The sequence below is a fragment of the Amblyomma americanum genome, chromosome 11 (genome assembly GCF_052857255.1).
Source record: "Amblyomma americanum isolate KBUSLIRL-KWMA chromosome 11, ASM5285725v1, whole genome shotgun sequence".
NCBI classification, from domain to species: Eukaryota; Metazoa; Arthropoda; class Arachnida; order Ixodida; family Ixodidae; genus Amblyomma; species Amblyomma americanum.
In genome coordinates this window covers 112,639,065-112,665,727 of record NC_135507.1, presented here as the reverse complement: position 1 = coordinate 112,665,727, position 26,663 = coordinate 112,639,065, and the positions used below count along the sequence as shown (strand labels likewise).

Sequence of the window (26,663 nt, the reverse complement as noted above, 5' to 3'; positions counted from 1 at the left end):
CGAGCTGTTTGTCCTAAAAATGTCGACTAAAAATTAATAGCCCCCACACGTGATACAGGAGACGAAGGCAGTGATAGCGGTGTCAACTCCTTTTTGTCCCTTGGGAGCCAAACAGAGCACTTCCATGCCAAACCTGCAGCACCGCGGCGTCACGAAAGATGTGTGCATGTGCCTGGCGAGCGAGATTTTTTTTAACACGATGGCATTAAAGGCCCCGTCTCCATACAGTCCGGTGGTGGCGTTCCCAGAGAGCAACCTAAGGGCAGGTAGGACACCTAGGTCACGTGACCTTGTGGCGTCTTCACAACCTGCCGATACATTCTTTTATGGCATGATTATTTGCCTTTTGATGGGAATAACGCGCTAGGCCACATTCTCAAAACCGGTTTTTCGCTTCCTCCGTCGCCACCGGAGGGGGATGAATTTGGACCGGTTACCCCCCACCCTCCAAATCGGGCTGCCGGTGCCGCTGGGCCCTGCTCTACGTTTCCGTCGAGCGGCGGCGAAGGAGCCCCGCCCCACAAAAAACGTGCCAGTTACCTTTTTGATGATGTCAGGACGGCGCGAAAACAACAAGCACCAAAGAGGCACACGAACACAACAGGACAGGCGCCAACTTGCAACTGAGGCTTATTCGCCCAAACCCTTGCATTTTATGAAGCACCCGAGCCGTATCGCAGAAGCCTATCACTCAAGGATAAGAGATTGTAAACAATAATCAGAATTCAGGAAGTAGGTGCTACATCTAACAGACCGTAAGATACATTCATGCATTCAGCACTACACTCCTGATAAAAGTAAACTAGGTCCCAAGGTTATCCGAGCGCAATACCAACAGGTAAGCAATTCATCCTCACAACAAAGACCCACGCTTGGCCAAGGCAAACAGATCGCAAAACCAAAATTGTTGCTTTAATACATCGTGTGATAATGAATGAATGACCAACAACAAACTCGGAAAAAATGATGGACACGAAAACTTAAAACCTTCGAGAAATCCTCTCACCGTCAAAGAACTAAAAGTATTGGATTCTACACAATTCTCGTTTGGCTGTTAAAACACATTCAGGAACAACAAACTATGCACAGAAAACTTCAACACATTAAACCTAAAGACACCCTTCGAGAAAAGCCACCTCAGCGTCACTGATTGAAATGGACGGTTTACTAACGCATGCGCTTCCCGCTTTCTTAATAAAATATGCACCTACCACTTCTCGCTCAAACTCCTCTTTTCCGCTCTTCAAAAAAATTGTTTCGTCTAGTTCCAGACGACACTCTTTGCAGGTTTTGCAGTGGTCTGCAAGGAAGCTTCCATGTTGGTTGCGCACGTGCCAGTGAGCACTTGCGGAATGTTGGCGAACTTGTCAGTCTCTGCCAGGGCTACGACGAGCTGCACAATCAGAGGCTCCTCACTTACCAACAGCCTAGATTAAGCCTTTTGCTGGACTGTCGGCTGCACCTGACCACTCGGCGCACAAATTCGTGCGTGAGGAAGTTGCACGTCAACTCCCGCGTCTGCCAACCTACTCCGGGCCATCTCCATGCCTGGCGCCCGACCTTCGCACTGTCATCAGCGAACAAGTGGCTGAGGCCCTCCTATCGGCCCCTCCGCCCGCACTAGCACCGCCGCCCGCACCTGTCGCTGCACCCTGACCTACGGTGCCGCACTGGCACTACCGAGGCCGCTTAACTACCGCCCAAGCTACGCCCCAGCGCCCGAGCCTCAAGCTGCGCACGCTCCGGCGCCTATTTTCTGACCGCCCCGACATTTCGGCAATCTCTGGCGTACGAGTGACAATCGACCTATTTGTTACTTTTGCACCCTAAACAGAAAGGAGCAGAAAGGAAGTAAGCGGCCCTCCTCTAGCGCATAGAAGGGAGAGATAACAGCTTACTCCGATTTTACTCCCATATAGGTGTATTCGTGCGCGGACTGCCTGGTCTTGTGGCCCGGCTTTGCCTTCGTCGTGTGCCAGTATCCCGAGTCGCCGGTTACTGGCCTCCTCCATGTGAATGTCAACGTCAGCCGAGCTGCCATAGAGTCGTCCTCTATCACCTGATCGCGCCGCCATATAAACCCGGCGATCACCTTCTCCACGTCGCCGCTACCTTTCTACCATGCATTGGCACCCGCACCTTTTTCATGAGGAAAATTAGATGCCGCAGTCCCTGAGGCGAGAAGTGCGCCACCAGCGAAGTGTCATTCACCTCCCGCAAATGTGTTGATGGCGTTTCTGCTCTGGCGCTTATCGACACTGTTGTTGCTGTTCCTGCCTTGGCAGCAGCCTTTTGCCCTTCATTGCGAACTTGAAAGTGGCGCCCGCACTTTCTGGATTCGCACTGCGCACCGCAAGCGCGCAGGCTATTGCAGCGCCTCCGCCGCAGGGAGCCAAGTTGTTCAAGAACAGGTTGACACCGTGCTTCAGATTGGCGTAATGTAATTCAGGTCTCGCACAGTCCATGGGCCTCACCTGTGCTACTCGTGAAGAGGAAAGATGGCTATATTCGTGTCTGCATGAATTACCGACGCCTTAATAAGATCCCGTTACAATATGTAATTTCTGTGGATGTGCAGAACATTTAAAAGCGGGATCCCAGGCCCAGGCGTTTCCAGAAAAAAAAAAGAAATCAGCATGGAATACAAAGGCGGGAGACACACAGCATTTTAGCTTTCTAGGTAACATTTGTCTGACAAGCAAGGCACCGGCGTGTGCGCACAGCTCTGTGAAATTATCAGTTACCATGCGTCCCACGTGAAGGAATGGAAGAAAACCGCACTTGGCGGTAAATGATGGTTCTGAAAACGAAGTATTTAAGGTTCCTCCTCGTCGGAGGCCAATTTCATGTCGGTTTCGTCAGCTGTCTTCGTGGACTTCTTTAACGAGGCTGTGCCGTTTCCTGGCGCTGCACTGCTAGCTGTCCGAGGATGACAGCTGCCTTTCTGAGTTCTCTGCTTGAGACCGGCTTCGTCCAGTTTTTGTGCTTGTCCCGTTGACGTGCTCTTCTAGCTTGCACCTACGGAGTGCTGCTGGTTCAGATCGAGCGAGGCATTGAAGGTCGTCGGAGAGCCAAGATGGCTGTCGGGAAGGCCATGGCTGCCATGACTGGAAAGAATGCCATATTCGCTGTTACTTGAACTTCGCCGCTTCTAGAAGGTGAGCCACTTGACTTATGAGGTTGACGAGGCGCGGTTCTTTGCCAACTTGCTGTGTTCTATCGTCTGGAAATACTCGCTTCGAGCTCGAGTCGGACAACTCAGAGCTTTCTGTCTCAGTCGACGCCGTCGTCACAGGTGAAGGTGGCGTGTTTTCTTCAGCCAAGGACATGTTGCCTGTCCCCACAGTCTTCTCCCTCCCTGACGTCTCCGGCGGCTTCTCTGGTTGAGATGACTCCCGGATATGCTGTATGTCAGCCGTGACGTGCGTGGCAGACGGTGTTTGAACGGGTCAAGTTGTGCAAGCAGCATATGGACGTGGCTGCGCACAGTCGAACGTAGCGTGGCCTCCCTTGCAGCGTCGACATGGTTCCATACACTAGCTGTTTCCGTGGCCATAGACCGCAAACGTGCACACCTCGTCCTCTTACACGTCGCTTCCAACTGTCCTTCGACAGCGCACCTTGAACAAACTGTTTTCGTACCATTTGCGACTTGACAAGCATTCTCCCTTTGCCGATGTTGGAGTGGTCTTTGAAGGCCACGTCCGAGAAGCTGCGAGTTTTCACATACGGCGCAAGGGCCCTAACGAGAGATTCGTCGCTCACACATGGAAGCAAGCGGTAGACTGTCATATGGCCCATCGGGTGGTCATGTGGTTCTGCAAATAGAGTAGCACCCCGGCTCCGAAGTATTTCTTCGACAGCATCGATGATAGCGTCCACGGGCTTATTCTCCGGAGCTGTGGGGGGGGGGGGGGGGGGGAATTGGCAGGGCTTTGCTTGGCTTTGCCAAGATATACGTAGCGAAAGGTGCGTTTCCCTGGCTCAGCTTGTTGTGGTCATTGTATGTTTAGCAATGAGAGACATTGGGTATACACATCTTTTATTGATTTTGCTTGATAGAGACGAAGACTGCCCGATGATCTGTGAAGTAGCATGCAGCGGTCTCAATCTTGTCGATACTGTATTTCGATTTGGTAGAGCCTCTCTAGTATTCAAGCTCTGTGGTAGTTTCCCGTTGTGTAGTCTGGACGTGAGGGTCTGAAGCTAAATAAAAATCAAACGTTTCTTTCATACACTGATTCAGAGAGTCCTGTTTCCAGTTGAAATCACCCGAAGTCAAACACAACTGTGAAACCGTGCCGTAGGCTGGTATACACGTGGCAACCACATCAATCGTCTGCTTGACAGATGTTCCCGGTGCCGCGTAGACTCCTTTTATGATAATGCCGCTTTACAGAAGCCTAACACAGCAGGCTTCACTATTATTCACCGCGATCGAAAGGAGGGAGATGTCTGACAGCGATGATACATTGTTTCACGTACACACAGAGTCCAGCGTTATTATTTGGTTCAAGCCAACTTTAAGGCGACAACCTCAGGATCGGAAAAGTTATTCTTCTCTTGTCTATACCGCTGTTTAGCAGCGGCTGCACTCTGCTTATCTGCATACATGTCAAACGTTGTGATACATACGCTCACTACATCTCCGCCTTTTATACGCAATCCTGCGCATGCGACGCGGAGTTTGGGTGATAAAGCGCCATGCGGCGAGGCGGCGACGAAGAACGCGGCGCAGTAGTGGGGTCTCTCTGGTTACCATGGTAGAGGCGCATGCGCACAACTGCTCATCCGCGTGACGTCACGCTCGGCTCCGACGGTGGAACGGGCGCGCGGCGACGGCGAAGCGCACGCCACACTTGCTCCTCTTCGGTTTCCGTGGTGCACAACCTGCCAGTTGCGCATGTGCACAACTGCCCTTTCCCATGTACCGCGAAATGCTCGACTGGTAGCCTAGTGTAGCTCCTTCCACAAAAAGTCGCGCCTTGGACGGGCGCTGAACCGTCGACGGATGATTGATGCTTGCGTCACGCAAGCAAGCACGCTGCGCGGGGCGTTGCACACCAATATCACGCTCAGGAACATCCGCGCTGTCGACGGTCCGGGATGAAACTGCAACCCCTTCCACAAAACCGGCCAACGACAAAGTGCCAAAGTTAAAGCAATATCGTTGCCAGAACAGCAAGCTCAGAAATTTGCGAAGATTTCCATATTGCGGCGGCCTTCCGAATTGTCTGTGCTCTTGGCTGGAACCTGCATACGTGCGCAAAGTGCTGATTAAGCGATTTTCAACAACCATTGATTCCAAGTAAAACCAACTGCGGGGCTAGTTGGTGCATACTAAATAAAGGAACAGTTCCAAAGCGCTGAAAAAGACGAACACAGTGAATGCAAGGACAGGATCAGCGTCTGTCCTGTCCTTGTCTTCTGTGCGCTCATTTCTTTTAGCGCTCTGGAACTTTTCAATCGTTCCAATTTCTTCTGAGTGCTCGTTCACGATTTCAAAGCAGCTGGCTCTGCCCAGTGCGCAGAAGAAGATATTGTCCTTGATTATAACGACGCTGTGGAGGCAGATACACACGGCACTACAGACGTGCCCACACGGCCATTGGCGTCCGACGGAAAGTCCGACGGTTATCCCGCTTCGGACTTTCGGATATCCGTCAGAAGTCCCATTGTAAACCCAAACTCTACCCCCGGAAGACCGTCGGACCATCCGATGCAACACCACGGACCATGTGTAGTTCATGCGACGGACGTCCGAACGCGGAAATACGGACATTTATCTGACCATCGCGCAGTAGCATGCATATCCAGGTTTCAGTAGAACACGTTCTTGGGCAAGTTGGTTCATAGCTTGAGTATATGAAGCGCACAAAAAACACAGCACACAGGAAAGGAAGAAAAACGAGAAGCGCCTTTCTCGTGTTCCTTCTTTTCCTGTGTGCTGTGTTTTTTGTGCGCTTCATCTACTCAAACATATCCAGGTTATTCAAGCGGTTTCTGCATGCTTTTTCGGCCGGACCTAGGCAGGCCACTGTTTCGCTGATTTCATTAAAAACAGTTAAGAAAATAAATACCCGGCAATAGGGGCAACGAAAAAGATTTGTTGCATGAGAAGGCTGCTCCCGAAGCGAGAAACATGACACGCAATATACATATAACGTGGCATTGAAGACGCCGACCACAACAAAGAAAATAACACAGAAAATACGTTTCGGTTCCCATTCGGGAGCCTGGTTCACAGTAAAAAACGAGAAGCGGGTGCGCGAGCTTATGTATGCTTGAAAAGGGCGCGCAGAGAGCGTGCGTAGGCAGTTGTCCGATTTCCGCAGTTTCGGTTCAAGGTGTGACAGGTCGTTTGTGTAATAAAAGATTCCAGGAGAAGGCGATAGAATTTCCTCTTTTCTGCCGCAAGAACTTGTGCCTTGGCCCAGTACGTGTACTGGATTCTGTATTGGTCTAATGCTTTTCATATACAGCCCATAAATAAACCGATACAGCCAATACCATAGCTTATGAGACAATTATGTATCGATCAGTAAGGTGTATTGGTTTCTGTGTTGGGCTAGTACGAATTCAGGTAATACCCACAGAGAAACTATATCACCAGTACTTATTTTTATAAGACCAATAAATTTTCCTATGGGTTGGTTTCTCTAGGGTAACGGAAAATTGCTCCTTTCTGTTGCGGTCGAACGTTTTTGCCGAAAACGGATGTCACCAATAGACACACGAGATACTCAATCGTCGATCTCAAGAGCTACACCATCAGCGAACAGCACTTGGCGACGATCCATACAGCACATTGTAAGGAAACCTTGTAAGGAAAGAAAGAGAAAAGCAATGCTTGTAGCCATAGGAGGAGATAACAGTTATGTGGTGAGATGTGCCTTTTAGTTTTGTGTGTTTCCTCCTATATTGCCGCGAAGCTTGCTTTTTGTCTGATCTTCTTATCGCGGCAGGCACGCCGCATTATCAATTTTCTGGGACGCGAGACGCGACCAGAGTTATCTCGATTTTTCCTAGCCTCGCGCAAGTGTGCCTACTATGTTGGGAAACTTTCCTTGACGCCTTTAAAATCGAGCACGGCTAAGAGCGGCGGGCATTCTGTTAGTCGACGACCGCCGAGCACGTTCGCTGCTATCGCCGCCGCTCAGTTTTCAGAGCTGTTCTTAGTGGGCGTAAGCCAGCCTATTAAAGTATTCTCTTGCGAGCTGCTCTGTGCCTTCCTCAAGACCGGACCCCAGTCGGTGCTACGTGACCCCGGCGGAGTTCCCGTCACCACCTCGTGACATCTGGTGGAGGTGCTGGGTACATGCACCCAACCCAACCTGGAAGATCCACCGTAGAGAACGAGAGCCAAGAAGATCCCGAGGTACGACACAGCCGCCGTCTTCAAGGCCTGCAAGCTCAGCACGGATTACTACCGGATCCTACTCGACAACGACAACAAGCTCCAGTTGAGTGGTTCCTTCGCCGACCGGATCAAGAAAGTGACGACGACTTGGGATGGCCCGCTGATACGCACAGCAGGCGGACACCTTATCACGCCATCAGGAAGGTGCACTGCGAGACTGACTGTCAACGGACACACATATCCGACAGTATTCGTCGTACTTCAGAAAGGTTCCCGTGACGTCATTCTGGGGATGGACTTCTTGACACAGCACCGCGCCGTCATCGACCTCAAGTCCAAGTCCATCACGCTTTCGACGGATGAAGCTTTACCTCCGAAAACGACCCCAGAGCAGTCAAAGGCCCTCAGTGTTCTCGATGAAAAACTAACCATCCCACCCCGGTCCAGCGTCATCGTCCCCGTCTGTGCAAGAAATTTCGAAGACGCAGAAGGCATCATCGAGGGAAACACGCAGTTGCTCTTAGACAGACGACTTGGCGTCGCAAGAGGCATCGCTCATTTGCGGCGTGGAAAAGCCGAAGTACTGGTCACGAACTTCAGCGAAGAATACCGACACCTCAACAGAGGCACTACAATTGCGTTCTTGGACGAAGCAACTGATTTACTGGACGCCTTCATCATCTCCGACGAACCTGCAAATGACAGCCTAAAGCAAGACCATGCTCCCACGTTCGCCATCAACCCAGCATTACCCCGGGACCGACAAGAGAAAATCACCCTTCTTCTTCAAAGTTACAGCGAATGTTTCGCCTCGTCATCAAAGGTGCGACAAACGACGATAGCCAAACATAATAATAGAGATTTATTCATCACATCGAATTATAACCGACGAACACACCAGACCTCTCCGCCAAAGCCCTTACCGTGTGTCGCCGCGAGAACGACAGGCCATCCGGGACCAAGTAGCGGAAATGCTTCGCGACGACGTCATCCAACCTTCGAAGAGCCCATGGGCGGCACCGGTCGTTCTAGTGAGAAAGACGGTGCTCTTCGATTCTGCGTCGATTATCGGCGACTGAACAAGATTACGAAAAAAGACGTCTACCCCCTCCCGAGGATCGACGACACTCTGGACAGGCTCTGCCACGCCAAGTATTTCTCGTCGATAGATCTCAAGAGTGTATTTTGGCAGATTGAAGTCGACGAAAGAGACCGGGAAAAGACTGCCTTCATCACACCGGACGGACTGTACGAGTTCAGTCATGCCATTTGGGCTTTGCTCCGCACCCGCAACTTTCCAAAGGGTAATGGACACAGTGTTGGCAGGCCTCAAGTGGCAAACCTGTCTCATCTATCTAGACGACGTTGTAGTCTTCGCAGCGAGCTTCGAGGAACACCTCCGGAGGCTGAAGGCAGTACTCGACGCAATCAAGTTATCCGGGCTTACCCTGAAGCCTGAAAAGTGCCGGTTTGCCTACCACGAACTATTGTTTCTCGGCCACATCATCAGCAAGGACGGCGTGCGCCCCGACCCGCAGAAGACAGCCGCCATTGCCAATTTCCCGCAGCCTCATGACAAGAAGGCGGTCCGCAGATTTCTGGGTTTGTGTGCTTATTACAGACGCTTTGTGAGGAATTTTTCGCGCGTCGCGGAACCTCTGACCAAGCTCTCCAAGGCAGACGTACCATTCACATGGAATTCGGCACAAGCGGAAGCCTTCAACGAACTTCAGCGTCTCCTGCAGTCTCCACCGGTGCTAGGGCACTTTGACGAAAACGCCGAGACAGAAATCCATATCGACGCAAACAGCTTTGGTCTAGGCGCCGTGCTCGTCCAGAAAAACGAAGGAGTCGAAAAAGTAATAGCATATGCAAGTCGTTCATTGTCGAAAGCAGAAGCGAACTATTCGACCACTGAAAAGGAGTGCCTTGCGATCGTCTGGGCTACATCGAAGTTCCGTCCCTACTTGTATGGACGCCCGTTCAAGGTTGTGAGCGACCACCATGCATTGTGCTGGCTGGCTAACTTGAAGGACCCCTCTGGCCGTCTCGCTCGATGAAGCTTGCGCCTCCAATAATTCGACGTCACGGTGGTCTACCAGTCTGGGCGAAAGCACTCCGATGCTGACTGCCTGTCACGAGCCCCTGTCGACACGCCGCCAAAAGACGATGACGACGACGCTTTCCTTGGACTGATAAGTTCCAGCGACTTCGCACGACAGCAGCACTCTGATCCTGACCTACAGCGCCTGCACGAGTATCTTGAGGGGAAGTCTCCTTCACCTCCTGCCCTCTTCAGGCGTGGACTATCGTTGTTGCATTTGGGTTGCAAGCCCCAAGGGTAGCGTTGGCCTGGCGGCCTGGGGCAAAGCTGGAAACATCCGAAGGTCCCGGCAAAGGATGAGTCGACTGGCAACAGAACAACTTGTTTATTCTGGCATCGCATAAGAGCAGCCGGTCAGGGCGACCACGTTACTCGAAGGAAGAAATCGAAGTCTCTCTCGGCGTCCGGGGCAGCGGCGTTTTATACGCTCGGAGTCGAGGGCAAGAGGGAACGGCTTGGGAAGAGTCATCCGATACGGCGACGCTTGAACATGTCCAGACGTGACGGGCGCGTCCGCCAGGCCGGCGCCGGTCAGACCTCCTCGCCTCCCAGTTGGGGAGCTCCTCTCCCCGGCTGCCGCGCTTTGACAAGCGTGGGCAAAACATGCACACACACACACACGCACGCACGACGACACGTGGCACTGAAACCTGCCTGGACGCGCTTGGCGGGAGGCGTTGCGGCCGCGATGAACGAAGCCGCGGCGTCCGTTGCATCCGCGCCGGCTATACCGCGCGCTGTAGGCGAGACGTAACAGACCGCCCCGCCGGGAGAAGGAGATCCCGATGGTCAGGGGACTGCATCCGCTGTCCAGAGGGATGTCGCTCGATGATGCTCGTAAACGAAACCGGTCGTCCCTCGACGTTGCTTGAGCGCAGCGCACAGAGAAGGCCTCGTTCTCAGGTTCAGGATCACACAGGGCACTGCAAAGTCACTTCAGGAGAGTTGCCATTTTTGTGCTCGTTCCCAGCAAGCGTTAGAACTACGCCGAAACGCAACCGCTCAGTCAGCAAGCACGAGACAACCCTCACTAAGCTCTGCCAGGCTCTTTCCCCTTTTATACTACTGCCTAGTTCCTTACAGTAGTCAAGCAGCACTCAGAACGCGTCCACAAATTGGAAAATTGCACTAGAAAGCACATAATCACTTTGAAACACTAAACAAAAGCAATATGTTAAAAATCCTGCCTCAGGAAGAAAACATCAGTAACCAACAACTTTGAGGCGGATTCCTACGTTAGGGGCTTCGACTTAAGCCATCGGCGTTACCGTTGAGACTCCCCTTTTTGTAACGCACCTCAAAGGAATATTGTTGCAAAGCGAGGCTCCAGCGCAGGAGGCGGCCATTTTTGGGAGATATGGTCTGCAGCCATTGGAGAGGGCAGTGATCCGTCTCAATGATAAACCTCGAGCCGGCTAGGTAGCATGACAATTTCTGAACGGCCCACACGAGACACGCACACTCTTTCTCGGTGGCGCTGTACGCCTGCTCACGACAGGTCAGCTTACGACTAGCATACAGGACGGGGTGTTCCACTTCTCCATTGTCCCTTTGGCACAGTACAACGCCCATGCCTCGCTCACTAGCATCGCACTGAACAACGAACCCTTTTGTATAGTCTGGCGATCGTAGCACAGGCTGGCTTGTTAAGGCGCTCTTTAGGGCGCTAAAAGCTCTTTCCTTTGTCTCGCTCCAGACGACTGTTTGGGGCTCTGTTTTTCTTAGAGCATCCGTCAGGGGAGCCGCGATATCGGAGTACCTGGGGATGTACCTCTGATAGTAGCCGGCGACACCTAAGAACGACCGAATATCGGTCTTCGTGCGCGGTTGCGGGAAGTCTCGCACAGCGGCCACCTTTATTTCAGAGGGGCGGCGACGACCCTGTCCAATCACGTGACCGAGGTATACAACCTCGGCCTGTGCTAATTGGAACTTGGGAGCTTTGACTGTCAAGCCCGCTTCGCGCAGGCGGGTTAGCACTGCCCGCAAGTGTGCCATATGCTCAGACCAGGATGCGGAGAATATCGCTACGTCGTCTAAATACGGTAAAGCGAATTCTTCCTGTCCTCGCAACACTTTGTCCATGAGGCTTGAAAAGCAGTATGGCGCGTTCTTCAAACCAAAACTCAAAACTTTAGGACGGAATGTTCCCATTGGTGAAATGAACGCCGCATACCTACTAGCCTCTTCTGTAAGTGGAACCTGCCAATAACCCCTGACAAGATCTAGGGTGGAAATAAACTGAGCGCTACTAACTTTCTCAAGGCGCTCCTCGATGTTAGGGATCGGATAAATTTGATCCTTAGTGATAGAATTAAGCCTGCGGTAGTCGACGCAAGGACGGGGTTCCTTGCCCGGTACCTCAACTAAAATCAAAGGGGAGGTATAATCACTCTCACCCGCCTCAATAACACCGAGCTGTAGCATTTTCTTTACCTCAGCCTCCATAATATCGCGCTGGCGGGGTGACACCCGGTACGCCTTGGATCGTACTGGCTCTGGGGAGGTAAGTTCTATATCATGAGTAAGGACAGAAGTCCTACCAGGCCTCTCAGAGAACTGACCTTGAAACTCTTGTAAGAGTTGGTGTAGTTCGGTTTTCTGCTCAGGCGACAGCGGTGCTTTACTGAGTAAGTCACTAATGACCTGATCAGTGTCTTCCCTGTTCGTCACTGAGCCTAGTCCTGGAAGCTCGACCGGAAGCTCTTCTAACTTTCCCTTGTCGGGCATTTCCTCTCCAGTACCTGGTGCCTTCAACGCTACAGGCTCAATTTTATCCAGTTCTGACGTGCTCGGAATATCAGCTTGCTGCGCCTCCGACCCTTTCTCATTGTTCGACAACGTCGGCCCCGCAACTACCGCCTTTGCAGCGAGCTCCCGAACTCTCGATCTGGTTAAGGCCTGAACGCTAGCCTCACCAAACAAAAGCCCCTTCTCGCGCAGGAGGTGATCGGACCTGTTCGAAAATAGGTACGGGTACTGGGGGGGCAGCCTAGATGACACTACGGCCTCCGTCTCAAGTGCTCCGAAAGGTCCTTCAATAAGCACTTTTGCTACGGGCAGACACACGCTATGAGCTTCCACGGCTTGCTTGATCCATGCGCACTCGCCCGTGAACATATCGGGTTCTACGTAAGAGGGGTGAACTACATCCATTGTAGCTGCGGAATCACGAAGCACTCGGCACTCTTTCCCGTTCACGAGGAAGTCTCGCATGTAAGGCTCGAGAAGCTTCATGTTCTCGTCAGTGCTACATAATGACAAACACACGACTTCTCTTTTTGTTTCTGGACACTGCGCCGAAAAGTGACCCGGCTTCTGGCACGTATAACACACGCGCGCTTGCCTCCTCTCGAACCGCTTTCTGCGTTCGGCTTCGGCTGCCGCCGTCTCCTTACGTTCGGTCGGACTGCTTTCACTCGCATCCGCACTACGCGTGTCCCCCCTTGCTCTCATGGGTGTGAACTTCGGCCTCTCAGACTTGGAGCCAAATTCACCCTTTTGACCGTCCTTAGCTCCGCGAGCCCGACGCGTCACAAACTCCTCGGCTAGCTCGGCGGCTTTAGCCACTGTACTAACGTCTGGCCTATCCAATACCCAGTACCGCACGTTCTCAGGTAACCGACTATAAAACTGTTCTAGCCCGAAACACTGCAGAATTTTCTCGTGGTCACCAAACGCTTTCTCTTCTTTGAGCCACTCCTGCATGTTTGACATAAGCCTGTAGGCAAACTCTGTATATGACTCATTTCTGCCTTTTTCATTTTCCCGAAACTTCCGACGGAACGCCTCCGCTGACAGCCTGTACTTTTTTAGCAGACTCGATTTCACTTGGTCGAAATCCTCTGCCTCCTCTCCAAGCGAGCGACTACGTCGGCCGCCTCGCCGGGTAACAAAGTGAGCAAGCGCTGTGGCCACGTTTCCCGAGAGAACCCCTGCTTCTCGCACGTTCGCTCAAAGTTAACCAGGAACAAACCAATGTCCTCTCCAAGCTTAAACGGCCGCATCAGGTCAGTCATTTTGAACGATACCCGTTCTCCTGCACCGTGTGCCTGACTTCCATTACGAGCGCGTTCCATCTCTACCTCGAGACGCTTCATTTCCAAAGCGTGTTGACGGTCGCGCTCTTCTTTCTCTTTATCTTTTTGCTCTTTATGTTCGCGCTCCTCTTTCTCTTTTTGTTCTTTACGTTCGCGCTCGTTTTTCTCTTTTTCTTTTTGTTCCCTCTCCTCAATCGTCTCAAGGCATTCCGACAGCTCGTCATCCTCAGCCTCCAACTCAAGAATAGCCCTTAGCAGTTCCGGTTTTCTGAGTTTGTCTGAGACATCCAGACCCAACTCTCTTGCAAGCTCCAGCAATTTCGGTTTGCGCAACGACTTCAAATCCATCGCTGCTCCGAATGCTGCTTTCTCTACTGCCTACTATTGTCTTGCCGCAAACTAACCCGGCAGCAACGACAACACAATTACCAGCTCTGTTTCTGACACTAACAAAAGCCTGGCAAAACTCAGAAGAAGAAAGTCCCGCACTCACCAACCCTCGCAGCCAAGAATTCAGCGCAGTCGTTCCGCTGCAGGCAACCAGTCATCACACAGGGCTCGTTGCACTGCTCCCGGATGGTCGTTGTGCTGCTCAGCATACAGTTGACCGCATATCTTCGCTGCTGGCCTCCGTTGTCGGGATCTCACCGCTGGCAACCAGTTGTTGCATTTGGGTTGCAAGCCCCAAGGGTAGCGTTGGCCTGGCGGCCTGGGGCAAAGCTGGAAACATCCGAAGGTCCCGGCAAAGGATGAGTCGACTGGCAACAGAACAACTTGTTTATTCTGGCATCGCATAAGAGCAGCCGGTCAGGGCGACCACGTTACTCGAAGGAAGAAATCGAAGTCTCTCTCGGCGTCCGGGGCAGCGGCGTTTTATACGCTCGGAGTCGAGGGCAAGAGGGAACGGCTTGGGAAGAGTCATCCGATACGGCGACGCTTGAACATGTCCAGACGTGACGGGCGCGTCCGCCAGGCCGGCGCCGGTCAGACCTCCTCGCCTCCCAGTTGGGGAGCTCCTCTCCCCGGCTGCCGCGCTTTGACAAGCGTGGGCAAAACATGCACACACACACACACGCACGCACGACGACACGTGGCACTGAAACCTGCCTGGACGCGCTTGGCGGGAGGCGTTGCGGCCGCGATGAACGAAGCCGCGGCGTCCGTTGCATCCGCGCCGGCTATACCGCGCGCTGTAGGCGAGACGTAACATCGTCCTACTGTCTGCAACAGGGAATCGTCGTGAAGAAGAATTTCTCACCGAACAAGGCCGCCTACCTTCTCGTCGTCCCGAAGAGCCTTCGGGAGGAAATTCTGCAGGCTTCGCATGATGAACCAATGGCTGGCCACCTCGGGTTTACTCGCACCCTCCGCCGAATCCAAGAGAGATATTACTGGCCTCGTCTATCCTCCGACGTCGCGCACTACGTTAAGAGTTGTCGTGAATACCAACGCCGGAAAATGCCACCGAAAATACCAGCAGGGTTCCTGCAGCCGATTCGACCGCCATCAAGACCTTTCCAGGAGGTCGGTATGGACCTACTTGGCCCCTTCCCAACATCAACGACGGGCAACAAGTGGATTATTGTGGCGACCGATTATCTCACCAGGTACGCCGAAGCAAAGGCCCTCCCGAACGTCACAGCAGCAGAAGTCGCCAAATTCTTCGTCGAATCCATTCTTTTACGACACGGCGCCCCCGAAATACTGATAACAGACATATAGTATGGTGCAGCTGCCATAAAAAGAATGTAAACCAATAAGCTCCTGCCTGCACCACTGACGTATAACAGGCTTGACCCAATCGTAAAATAAATGAAAAGGCCCGAAGGCAATCCATCGTTTTGCCACCCGTAGGTGGAAAAATAAAAGAAAGGGGGGAAATGCTACAAGTGACCCATCGCCGGGGGAACGGGCCCGGGGAGACTCCCCTGATCTCCCCTAGGACGTAGCGGAGGGGGTGGGATGTAGGGTATAGGAAATTGGAATTGGGAAAGGGTTATGGGAATTGGGATGGGAATGGGGACAGCGAGATTTTGCTCTGATCCTTCGTTTGACATCGACTCCATTTCTGGCCCGCCTGGCCAGGACAGGTAGGGCATCGAGCTTTTCCAATGGTGCGGCTCCCCCACGGGATGCACGACCACCCACTGGCTCCGACCGTCGGAGACAGGAAAGAAAGAAAAAAAATCCTAACTTGGGGTCCGCAGCCACCTGCTCCTCCACGATTTTAAGGGTTGGATCGGACCGGCCGGTTACTAGCCGTCGACTGTGTTTCGCGGTTTTTCAGACTCCGGAAGTGTGTGTGGTGTGGTCCGGCCAACTGAGGCCAAGGTCGTCAGCCTATCGGCGCTTGGCCCTCGGCACTATAACCCGGTAACCCTGGGGGACCCACCTGTGCTACCTTCCAACCACCATGCACTTATTTCCTCCCCTTGCTTGCTCCACGCCTACTGAGGAGGGAGTATTCAAGGCCGGGCGCCCGGGCCAAGAACCAAGAATCGGGCAAAGGGTGAGATAAGCCGGGCCTACTCCACCGGTACTCCACACATCGACGGTTTTCGCACTGGTCCTACTGCACACCCTCTACCTCGGCGTCCCCAGTGGTCCCCAAGACCGGGTTAGCCTCGGCGTCCGCAATATGCCACCCATCATAAGCGATCCGCAATGAGGCTGCTTCCCCGAGGACATCGATTCCGAGGAGCTCGGGCTGTCGGAACCCCCGCGCGGACCTGGCCTCTATGTAGCCAGAAACCGTGCGTCGGCACGCTACCGCGCGGACCTGACCTCTTCGTAGCCAGAAACCGAGCATTAGTAGCCGTGCTCGTTCCCGTGAGCGGAGGTTTTTGACTTTTGACATTCCTTCCTACCGGATTTCGTGGGTCCAACCTGGTCTGCCTCCAGGCCCGCCTCCGCACAGACAACGGACCTCACGATTCGGCTGGCCCTCACAGCCGTGGGAGTCGCTGCAGCTCCCAAGAGGATGGGCCCCGGACAACCCATCCCCACCGCTGGCGTTGCACCGGAACAAAGCCTAGTAGCCGAAACTACACCGGCCCGTATCCGGCGGCAGGGGGGGCCACGGGCAGGCCGCACAGTCGGATTTCCCCCCCCACTGATAACAGACAGGGGGACAGCGTTCACGGCGGAGCTAACCCAGGCCATTCTGCAGCACAGCCATACAAGTCACCGGAGAACAACTGCGTACCATCCGCAGACAAACGGGCTTACAGAACGCCTCAACAAGACCATCGCCGATATGCTTTCTATGTACGTAGACGCAGAACACAAGACATGGGACGTCATTCTTCCCTATGTGGTGTTCGCCTACAACACCGCTGTGCAAGAGACCACCCAAATGACACCATTTAGTCTCGTCCACGGGAGGGAGGCCACGACCACACTCGACGCCATGCTGCCCGACGTTACCGACGAAAGTAACCTCGACGTCGCCGCCTACCTGCAGCGCGCAGAACAAGCTCGACGACTTGCCCGTGAGAGAATACAAGACCAGCAGCGCACCGACGCCCGACGCTACAATCTTCGAAGACGCGCAGTGCAATACAAGCCAGGCGATAGAGTTTGGGTTTGGACGCCGATTCGCCGCCGCGGACTGAGTGAAAAACTTCTGCGCCGCTATTTCGGCCCGTACAGGATTCTTCGCAGACTGGGTAATCTGGACTATGAAGTCGTCCCTGACGGAGTTACAGCATCCCAGAGACGCCGCACACGCTCAGAAGTTGTCCACGTCGCCCGTCTGAAGCCTTACTATTCGCGCTAATGACTCTTTGTGTTTACATTGTGAGTATTTATTTTGTATGCTCTGTATCTTTATGTCCGTTATCCCTGTTTTTAAGCATCGGGTCGATGCTTCTTTAAGGGGGGAGTAATGCCGCGAAGCTTGCTTTTTGTCTGATCTTCTTATCGCGGCAGGCACGCCGCATTATCAATTTTCTGGGACGCAAGACGCGACCAGAGTTATCTCGATTTTTCCTAGCCTCGCACAAGTGTGCCTACTATGTTCTGGAACTTTCCTTGCCGCCTTTAAAATCGAGCACGGCTAAGAGCGGCGGGCATTCTGTTAGTCGACGACCGCCGAGCACGTTCGCTGCTATCGCCGCCGCTGAGTTTTCAGAGCTGTTCTTAGTGGGCGTAAGCCAGCCTATTAAAGTATTCTCTTACGAGCTGCTCTGTGCCTTCCTCGAGACCGGACCCCAGTCGGTGCTACGTGACCCCGGCGGAGTTCCCGTCACCACCTCGTGACAATATTTATAGTGCTGTGTTGTACCTCTAGTTTAGAAAGTGCATCACTGCTTGAAGATGAAGAGTACTGTTCCTGATTCCTTATGCAACCTGCCCCTAAAGGAGTGTTCGGTGTGTACTAAAAATAGTGTATTTGTATTATGTGACTGTTAACCTGCCATATATGCCCTGAGCAATTTTTTGGTGTAATATAAATGTGATACGTGTGTTTTGTAAGTATTGCCGTTTTCACTTTTAAAATGATCTTTTGGCTTGTGTTTTGCGTAAGAAAATTCTTTTATGTAAACGAACCATGGATAACTGATATATAACGCAATCAGTACAGCTAGAAAAAGTACCTGGGGGGGGGGGGGGGGGGGGGGGTTGGTTTGAAAATCAACATGCACACACGCCTTTAAGTTCTGCGGTGCAGCAGGAAACACTTTTGCTGCGAATTTAAGAAAACTGATTGGGCGTATCGGGCGTAGACCATATGATACTGGCATCAAGTGCACAATGCGCACAAACAGGCTCGAGAAAAGTGACGACAGCAGTACTACGCACATTCAATGCCATCGTTTATGTTCATTTGTATGTCCTTCTTTGCTGACTCATTTTGTTTGGCAACCGATTAAAAGTTTGCCTTGTTCTTTATTCTTTTCGCAAAGTATTGCTTCTTTTGTATGCCATGTTGCTGTGAAGTGTTTAGTTATATTCATATTCGTTACGTTTGGAGTGCATCGTTCTGGTTGTACATGTAACATGAACACAAGGTAATGACGCTATGCGATTCTGACTGTACACATTTTGTTTCCAAATGTTGTATAAAAAGTGTATAATAAAATGTTTTATGTCGGCACTATAGCCCTTGTCCCTGCCTTTTTGCGGGGAAGTTATAACCCCTTCCGCACCAGCTATCAGATAGTGTGACACGTGCAAGTTGATTGACAGCGACGCCATGAAAATAGACCTATTACATTTGCTCGATTTCCTCCCCAAAGGTGCAAAGGAGAAAAGAAATATAACCTAAAGTGCTTCGAATATTACTGTAAACGTAACAGATCACTTCCCATGAGTGTTATCGTTACGAAGGCTTCCCCTTCATTCATGGTAATTTGCTGACATTGTGCTTTCCGCTACGTGCTATAATGACATCCCCGCCTGCTATAATGACATCCCCGCCTATTTTATATTCTCATTAACTTTGTAACATAGAATGCAATTCGTGACTTATTTTATTGGTATACATTCCTTTTTAGCGTCTGGTTATTTTTGGTGCGCTCTACCTCTGTATTACAATTGTATTTGGCTTGATATACCAAACGCTGCTGCTTCCAAAGTAAGCGATAGTATTGTTCAGTGCAGTATAATTAGTTTTTCACGTGACCACAGAAATCAAAGCTGCTGCAGGCAGAGTAACTTGGGAACTGGGAAAAGCTGCAATGAAATAATACAAATTCGTTCCATTACGGGCTATGAGGGACAGCGCACTGGAGCGCTTCGAACTAATTCGACCCCCCGGGGGTAAACAGCCGGAGCGTTGTTGCATTTCGCGTACGCTGAAATGTGGGCATAGCGGCTGGGTCCTGAGCCGGCCTTACATCACCCGACACCCTGTGCAAGACGTTGCCACCCCCCCCCCCCCCCCACCCGCCTCTCTCTCTTTGAACGTATTTGTGGGGGTGTTTCTCTTGATTTTTATTGGCCGTCCTAACGGGGGGCACTTCTAGTTTTCATTCTTTTAACAGTCTCAATGTAGTATTTGTACTGGCGTGGGCAGGACACTTAGTTGTTTTTTATTTTTCTTCCCCCTCTAATTTATACCCCTTGACATCCTTTGATCTTGCTATTGGCGGTCAATTTTTTACACGTTTTCATAGCATTTTGAAGAAGATGAATCTTAAAAGCAAGCTGCTTGCGATAACGCAACTCATCTATTATAGTGATGAAATAGAAAAATTTATTGCTTAAAATGATTACAGCCGGCCTCAAAGGACTGATGCAAACGTTCTTCAAAGGAGGCTCTCAAGACAGTCGCTTCAGACGATTGATATGACATCGCGACTAACCCTGTTAATCCGTGGTTAACCCTTTTGCACCTGGCGGCCCCTTGCTATGTCACTCTGGGAGGTGCGGGAGAATTAACTGCGATATCATGACAATCGGCCGACGAAGCAGCGTAGCAGCGACTGGCAGCGTAGCGGCTGGCAGCGTCGCAAATTGCGACAGTCACCATAATTACCATTTATATATACCGTTATGAACTGCTTCCTTGATGACGTCCATGTAAAAGCGCTTTTTCGTAGCACAGAAGTGGACACAATTAAATTCACCAATTTGTTTGCGAAAATGGAAAAAAGTTGGCGGTATCTTGCGGTATCTTTAAAAGCGAAGTTTCGTACCTCAAAAGCGAAACCTCATTTTTTCAGTTGTGTTACACAGGATGGATCCCGGCAATACATCATGCATGCATATTACAGAAGTCAGAATGAAAGAGCAGCAAAAAAAAGAGTCGCCAATAGCTGCAGCAATAAAAGTATGAATAGTGATCATGCGTGAAATTTTTCACTCATACATTCATACTAATATATTTTCTATAGAAACAAGCACATTTATTAAAATTAGTTGACCAAAACAAAAGGTTCTGAACCCAGGTTAGAACTCTAAGTGCAAACTCGAGTCACCATATTCGGACAACGCTAGAGTCACTAATTTGAAAGCATTACAGGTGAACGTGACAGTAACAACCTGAACGTCTATGTAGACGCTGTTTGCGTCTAGACTCCAAATTCTATGTTCTGCCCGACAACAGCTGAACAGCTTCAGAATGTTTCCGAGTAAAGCTATATCAAATTTTCTTAAATAAGTATTAGAAGAATAAACTTAAGCATTTATATCCGCGAATACTTTTTGATGTCGGCCGTTTGAATGCCGCTACGCTCTTTAAAAGTAACAAGAATAGCTAAAATTCAGGCGAGCTAGCTTTCATACCCTAATATATCATGATCACATGCCCCAATAAACTTTTTAGATAATAGCAAAGGGCTGACAATTTGCAAAGTTGCTCCACGACAACCATATATGAACAGCCGCGAATACTTTATGTAGCTGCGTTAATGCATGATCATCGTAACAACCCTCTTTATTTAAAGCTCCGGTCGAGACACTGGGTTCGAGCTCTGACATGTGTTCTTGTCTGCAAGGCAATAGTCACCCGATAAAAAGGTAAGCGTCGAAATGGACGCAACTTCAGCAGTCCGAACCATTTCTGCAGCGTAGCTCGCTACCGGGCGCCATCTTGCACATTTTAGGCAATATCAGGTTTCAATTAAAAGGCCTCAGGAAGCTTCTTGATCAAAGCTATGCCAGATCGTTGCACACCATTTTAAACACCATATATTTTGGTACCTAAAACCGGGAAGCATTTTCGATATCTATCCGTGTTACGGTGCTATACAGTTTCAAAGTCTGGAAAAATGCCAAAACTTTGGCCCTTTCCCGTAGGCAGCATCGTATAATATTCAAACGCGCTGGGAAGCTCGTGTATTAATAGCACAGGACTGAAACTTCGGCACATTCCTCAGCTAAGTGTATATTACACAAATCCCTGAAGCATTTTTTGTAGGTGCTTTTGTTCACGTCTTACGTTTTTTTTTTGTACCCCTTCCATTCAGTTACGCTTCCTGTCGCCGCCACTGCCAGTAGATGGCGCAAGTAGTAGATGTCCCAGAAAGCTGGGCATGAGTATATACTTTGTAGGCAACGGACAGTAAACTGATCGGTCTATAATTTTTCAAGTCCTTGCCGTCTCCTTTCGTAAGAATTAAGATAATGTTCGCGTTCTTCCAGGCTTCTGGTACAGTCGAGGTCATAAGGCATTGCGTATACAGGGTGGCTAGTTTTTCTAGCACAATTTCCCCTCCGTCCTTCAACATGATCTCTTAAATACCTTCGAATTCATTTTGGAAAGCTGAGCATTGACAAAGACAGGTACCTGCTTCAGCCGCACTTTTTTCCAGACGACTTGGTCATCAGTGGAAATTGCGAGAGATTAAATGTAGGACAGCTATTTACAACACCTCGTTCTTTCCACGGATGATCAATGATTGGAACAGGCTGACAGCCAGCATCACTGAGTGCTGCACGGAAGATCAATTCCGCGCATTCTTATCTCATGTGTGACGTGGTGTGCAGTTCTCTTGCGCGTGTCTTTCATTTCAGTAGTGTAATTGTATTTATGGAGCTTGGTTGTCCTCCTTCAGTACGTGCTTTTCCTCATCTATTATTACCTGTGTCGTATTTTTTTTCTGTGGTACTTTCGGCCTAACGAGCATAAGTGAGTGTTTCCACCTCTGCAATAATGCCTTCGGGCGCTGCAGGTTTATGTAATAAATAAATAAATAAATAAATAAATAAATAAATAAATAAATAAATAAATAAATAAATAAATAAATAAATAAATAAATAAATAAATTTGACGCTGATATGTCCTAGTATACGCATTTAGCTCATGCATGTACTGAGCTGCGTAAGGTAACGTGTTTAATATAATCTATTAAATTTCTGTGCTGGCTTGAAATCAGCAAACATGTTGCAGATGCACTGGCTTACAGTGTACTGCGATATGGTGCAACCTGTTTCTTTCACTGCTCCAGTTTCGGACATGATAAAATTCAGTGTTTTGAAAGGTTTGCTCAAATCTCTCTGCTGTGGTGTGTCTTTGTCTTTGAGTACGAATGTCTCGCACACAATCACGTCCTTGATTCCGGCCTCCTGTACATATCAGCACTTGTTCTATATTATGCTTGGACTGCATAGCTTTGTAGTTTGCATACCGGGTGCGAGAACGATTTACTTCGCCTCGCACGTGGACCAAGTTCGGAGAATATGTACGGCCTCACTGCGTTCCTTTGGTATTGAACAGCTTGCCTGAGAATGCCGTTGCTTTAACAAACATGAAGGTTGTAAAAGAAACTGTTCTAGAGCATGTCTGCAGTTCCGTCTGTGTTTTGTTCTTCGTGTTGAATTGATTTTTTTGCTTCCATTAAAAATTTAGGAACTATTTTTTCCAAAATAATTATGTCTGTGAATGCTATTCATCGTCGGCTGCCAGGCACTACCCGTCAAGCCTTCCTTGGCTGTGGCAGGCCTGAATTTGTACTATCTTCTTTTAATATAAAATTATTATTATTATTATTATTATTACTATCACTGGTATTATCATTATTATTATTGCACCAACGAAATTGCGCAAGCAGAATGGTGGCAGTTGTTCGGCAGATTCATCGCTGTCGTCAGCACGCAGACCACGTGATGCGTGGCCCTCGGGCTGAGCCCAGCGCAATAATAACAACAACAACAACAACAAGCCAATGATAACGTTGCAACCCAAGTTTTAAGAGAAAATTTCCACTGCCGCTTTCTTCTCATCGCATTATCATTTAACTGCCATGCTTCTATTTTTCAATGCCGATTACAGTAGAGCTCTCAGTACGGATATTTTTGTGTTAATTACCGATAAATAGACAGCTTAAGGTGGCAAAAGAGACCAAGATACACTGTAAGAGACTTTTTTTCCGCACAGGAACACCACTTTATATCACCGATATCAGTCGTTAATTCCCCCTTGAGGAATAATATTCCCCAAAAAATACGAAAACTTTGATCGCAAAAAAGCATAGAGAAAAGTCCGCGGAATTTTCTTTATTCTTTATTCAATAATTACCCCGCATTTCCCAAAGGCGTTAGAGCAGGGGGGTTACAAATTTGCAAAAAAGGCATTTTCATTAACAGAGCACGCGTGCACTTCCGATGAGCGATACCACTGTTGCACCGTCTTGACAAAAAATGAATTGGCAAGCAAGTTTGTCCTGGCACGGTACTCTCGAATTTTGCAAGAATGATCATGTCTTGTTGAAACATAAAATGGCTGTTTAAAATAAATTTCCTGATTTATGCCGGTTATATTGTGAAATATTGAGTAGAATAATTTTAGCCTTAACTTGCTTCTACGAGAAGCAAGGGATTCCCATTGCAAATAATTTTTCATTTCCGTACAACTATATATTCGCCCGTCCCTTCCCAAGACAAACCTTCCTGCCCTGTTGTGTATTCTCTCCAGCTAGTCAATCAACGATTGCTGTGCAGGGTCCCATACAACACAGGCATATTCCATGATAGGTCGCACACACGACATGAAAGCATTTTTCTTGAGGTTTTGTTGCGAATACTTTAAATTACGTTGAAGGAAATTCAGTGCCCTACCAGCTTTGCTAACCGCACGATCCACGTGTGCACTCTATGAACAGTCATTCGACATTATAGCAACTAAGTATTTGTATGTGCCTTGGTGACTAATTAATGCATTATTTATGTGATACTGAGCCAGAATTTTGTTCTTTTTTTCGTGAAAAGCAAAGGTGGGTAAAACCGGAAAGTCTAACCCCTAGGTATATCGAATCCTCCGCTGTACGGAAGTTTCATAAGCACGAACAATAATGCTATAACTTTTGCATGGACTTTTCCAGGAGCTGTTTGGAATATTCGTTATGAACAATAACTTGATATGCCTGGGTTCGATATATCCGTGCTTGTTGGAATTAGCAACACTGTGATCATTAATCGTGCTGTGCGCCTGGCGTCGGCCCTAAACGTCGCCATCAGCGTTCTTTAACGTTGTCAAGCCGTAGAGAGCGCCGATCGAAAGTAGCGCTATTTCGTAGAATATTGTTGCGAAGAGACGCTTTTCCTAAAACGATGTTCCTGCATTAGTGGGCATCAGCGGAGCGAAGAGTTTCTCTCTCTTACTTTTGAAACTTGTTTTTGTGTACGTTTGACTCAGACGCTGAAGACGGGCCAGCTGAAGCCGTGGACTGTGGCCCAGAAGCCGGAGAACAAGCACAAGAACCGATACGCCGACCTGCTGCCCTGTGAGTGCACCCACCTCTCTCTCCGTTGGGACCGTGTTACAATGCCGCTGTTTATTACCGCATCTGAGATTGATTTATAACGAGCGCATTGTTTGCCTTGCCTACAGGGTCATCATTAATCTGGTCAGAAGAGTACCGTGTTCAGGGCGTTTCTTAGGATTTTTGCAGGCTTCGCCAAATACATTTGTGTGTGCGCCTGCTGTTTCTCTGCCTGCATGCCTAGCTCCTTTTCATACTAGTTTCGGTATACACTGTCTTCACTTCACTGGGAGACAGGAGAGAGACAGGTGATCGTTTTATTAGAGAGCACAGGTGAGACGCTCAGCATATGATTCGCCAGGTTGACCAGGCAGGTCTGGTCTCCTAGCTGCGTCGACTAAGGCCGGGTTTTGTAGGAGAGCGGTTGTAGCAAGTGGAAAGGGTGACAGCGAGGGGGGAACGGCATTTAGGACAGGAGTGGTCGAAATGCAGGCTGAAAAGTTACGAAGTTTGAGGGGCTTTAAGGAAGGCAGGAGTAGGGCGGGGCCAATGAAGCGATATTAATTTCGCGAAGGATGCGTTCTCGAGTATCGCAAAGAAGCGCTGGGACGGGGTAAACGTTGGGGTGAAATTTCAAGTTGTTTGTAGTGTATCGCGTGTGTTTCTAGCCATCGACTCGTTCCACGTTGAAAAGCTTGACGAATGTTGCCCGGCTGTGAAAATCACGGTTTAGGTAGGTAAACTCTTTTATTGCGCCCAAAAACAGGGGACCAGTCAAAGGACCGGTTGCGCTGACTTAGAGGAGGTCGGCGGGGATCCTTTGGGATGCCGCGGCCTCCACCGCGCGCTGGATAAGCCAGCGTTGGTCTGCTGGCTTGGAAGTACACAGGAGAGACTCCCACGTCTCTGGGGTGTTTGCGTTGTCTCTGTTGTAATGTGTACAAGTCCACACCATGTGTATGAGTGTGGCCGGAGTTGAGCAGTGTTTACTTATGGGGGCTATCTGTTCCGGAAAGATCCTGCTGTATAAGAGGGGGTGTGGGAAGCTGCCAGTTTGTAGTTTGCGCCATTGGACGGCCTCGCGTCTTGTTAGATCGCGGTGTGCGGGAGGATATGTGCACCTTTGGAGTCTGTAGTGCTGGAGTATGTCCGTGTAAGTGGTGAGTAGAGATAGTGAAGCGCATGGGATATTAGTGTCAGCGGAAGCAGGGTGACTGATCATACTCTCGGCTCGGCAGCTGAGATCTCGAGCGAGAGTGTGTGCCTGGGCGTTTCCGCTGAGCGACTCGTGGGCTGGAGCCCAAAGAAGTAAGCGAGATGTGGAAGAGGGTGCTGTAGAACGTAGAATGTGTAACGCCTGGCAAGAGATACGGCCAGCATCGTAATTGCGAATAGCCTGTTGAGAGTCACTGATGAGGTGATCAGCCTGCTAATTTCCTGAAATCCCCGCGGTACTGTTCGGTGACGGCAGGAAAAGCTTCGCCTATATCTTCGGTGAGGGGCGATGAAGGGAGCGAATAGCCGTCATACGAACAGGCGTGAGGGAACAAGGACACGGTGGCAAGGACACTTTATCTAGAGCAGCGATAAGTGGAGGACCTCTGTATGGGCCACGATGGAACGGGTCCGGCCGCGAAGGCGATAAGATGCGGTCTCCCACCGAGCCCATGTCCGATAGTCTGTATGAATAACGACGTCTTCCTCCGCCCGCGAGAAGGCATGCAGTTCGGCAGAGGGCCGTAGCGGAGGTTGGCGCCTGAGCGACAAGGGTATCTGTTTTGAAGCCCTAACACAGTATTTTGGGCTTCACATGTCATGCTTCAACAGCCTGTGACGTGGGTTCAAATAAATGAGGATATCAAGGCTTGCCGTTCTCACTGTTTTCTTCGCGCGTTCATGTCGGCGCAGATGACGAGACCCGGGTCATCCTTCACCCGCTCAAGAACGACCCTTCTTCCGACTACATCAACGCCAACTACATCAGCGTAAGCACTGTGCATCCACGCCACGCA

General features: G+C 50.1%; 1 protein-coding gene across 9 annotated transcripts in view; it reads left to right on the top strand.

Moving 5' to 3' along the window:
- LOC144111045 (receptor-type tyrosine-protein phosphatase mu-like) overlaps positions 1-26,663 on the top strand; it is a 392,283-nt gene that overhangs the window by 205,136 nt on the left and 160,484 nt on the right. For all 9 annotated transcript variants that reach the window (XM_077644146.1, XM_077644150.1, XM_077644144.1 and 6 more), the window contains 2 exons: positions 24,585-24,672; positions 26,560-26,636. In XM_077644146.1, the coding sequence (XP_077500272.1) occupies positions 24,585-24,672; positions 26,560-26,636 (165 nt within the window). The remainder of the gene's footprint in view (positions 1-24,584; positions 24,673-26,559; positions 26,637-26,663) is intronic.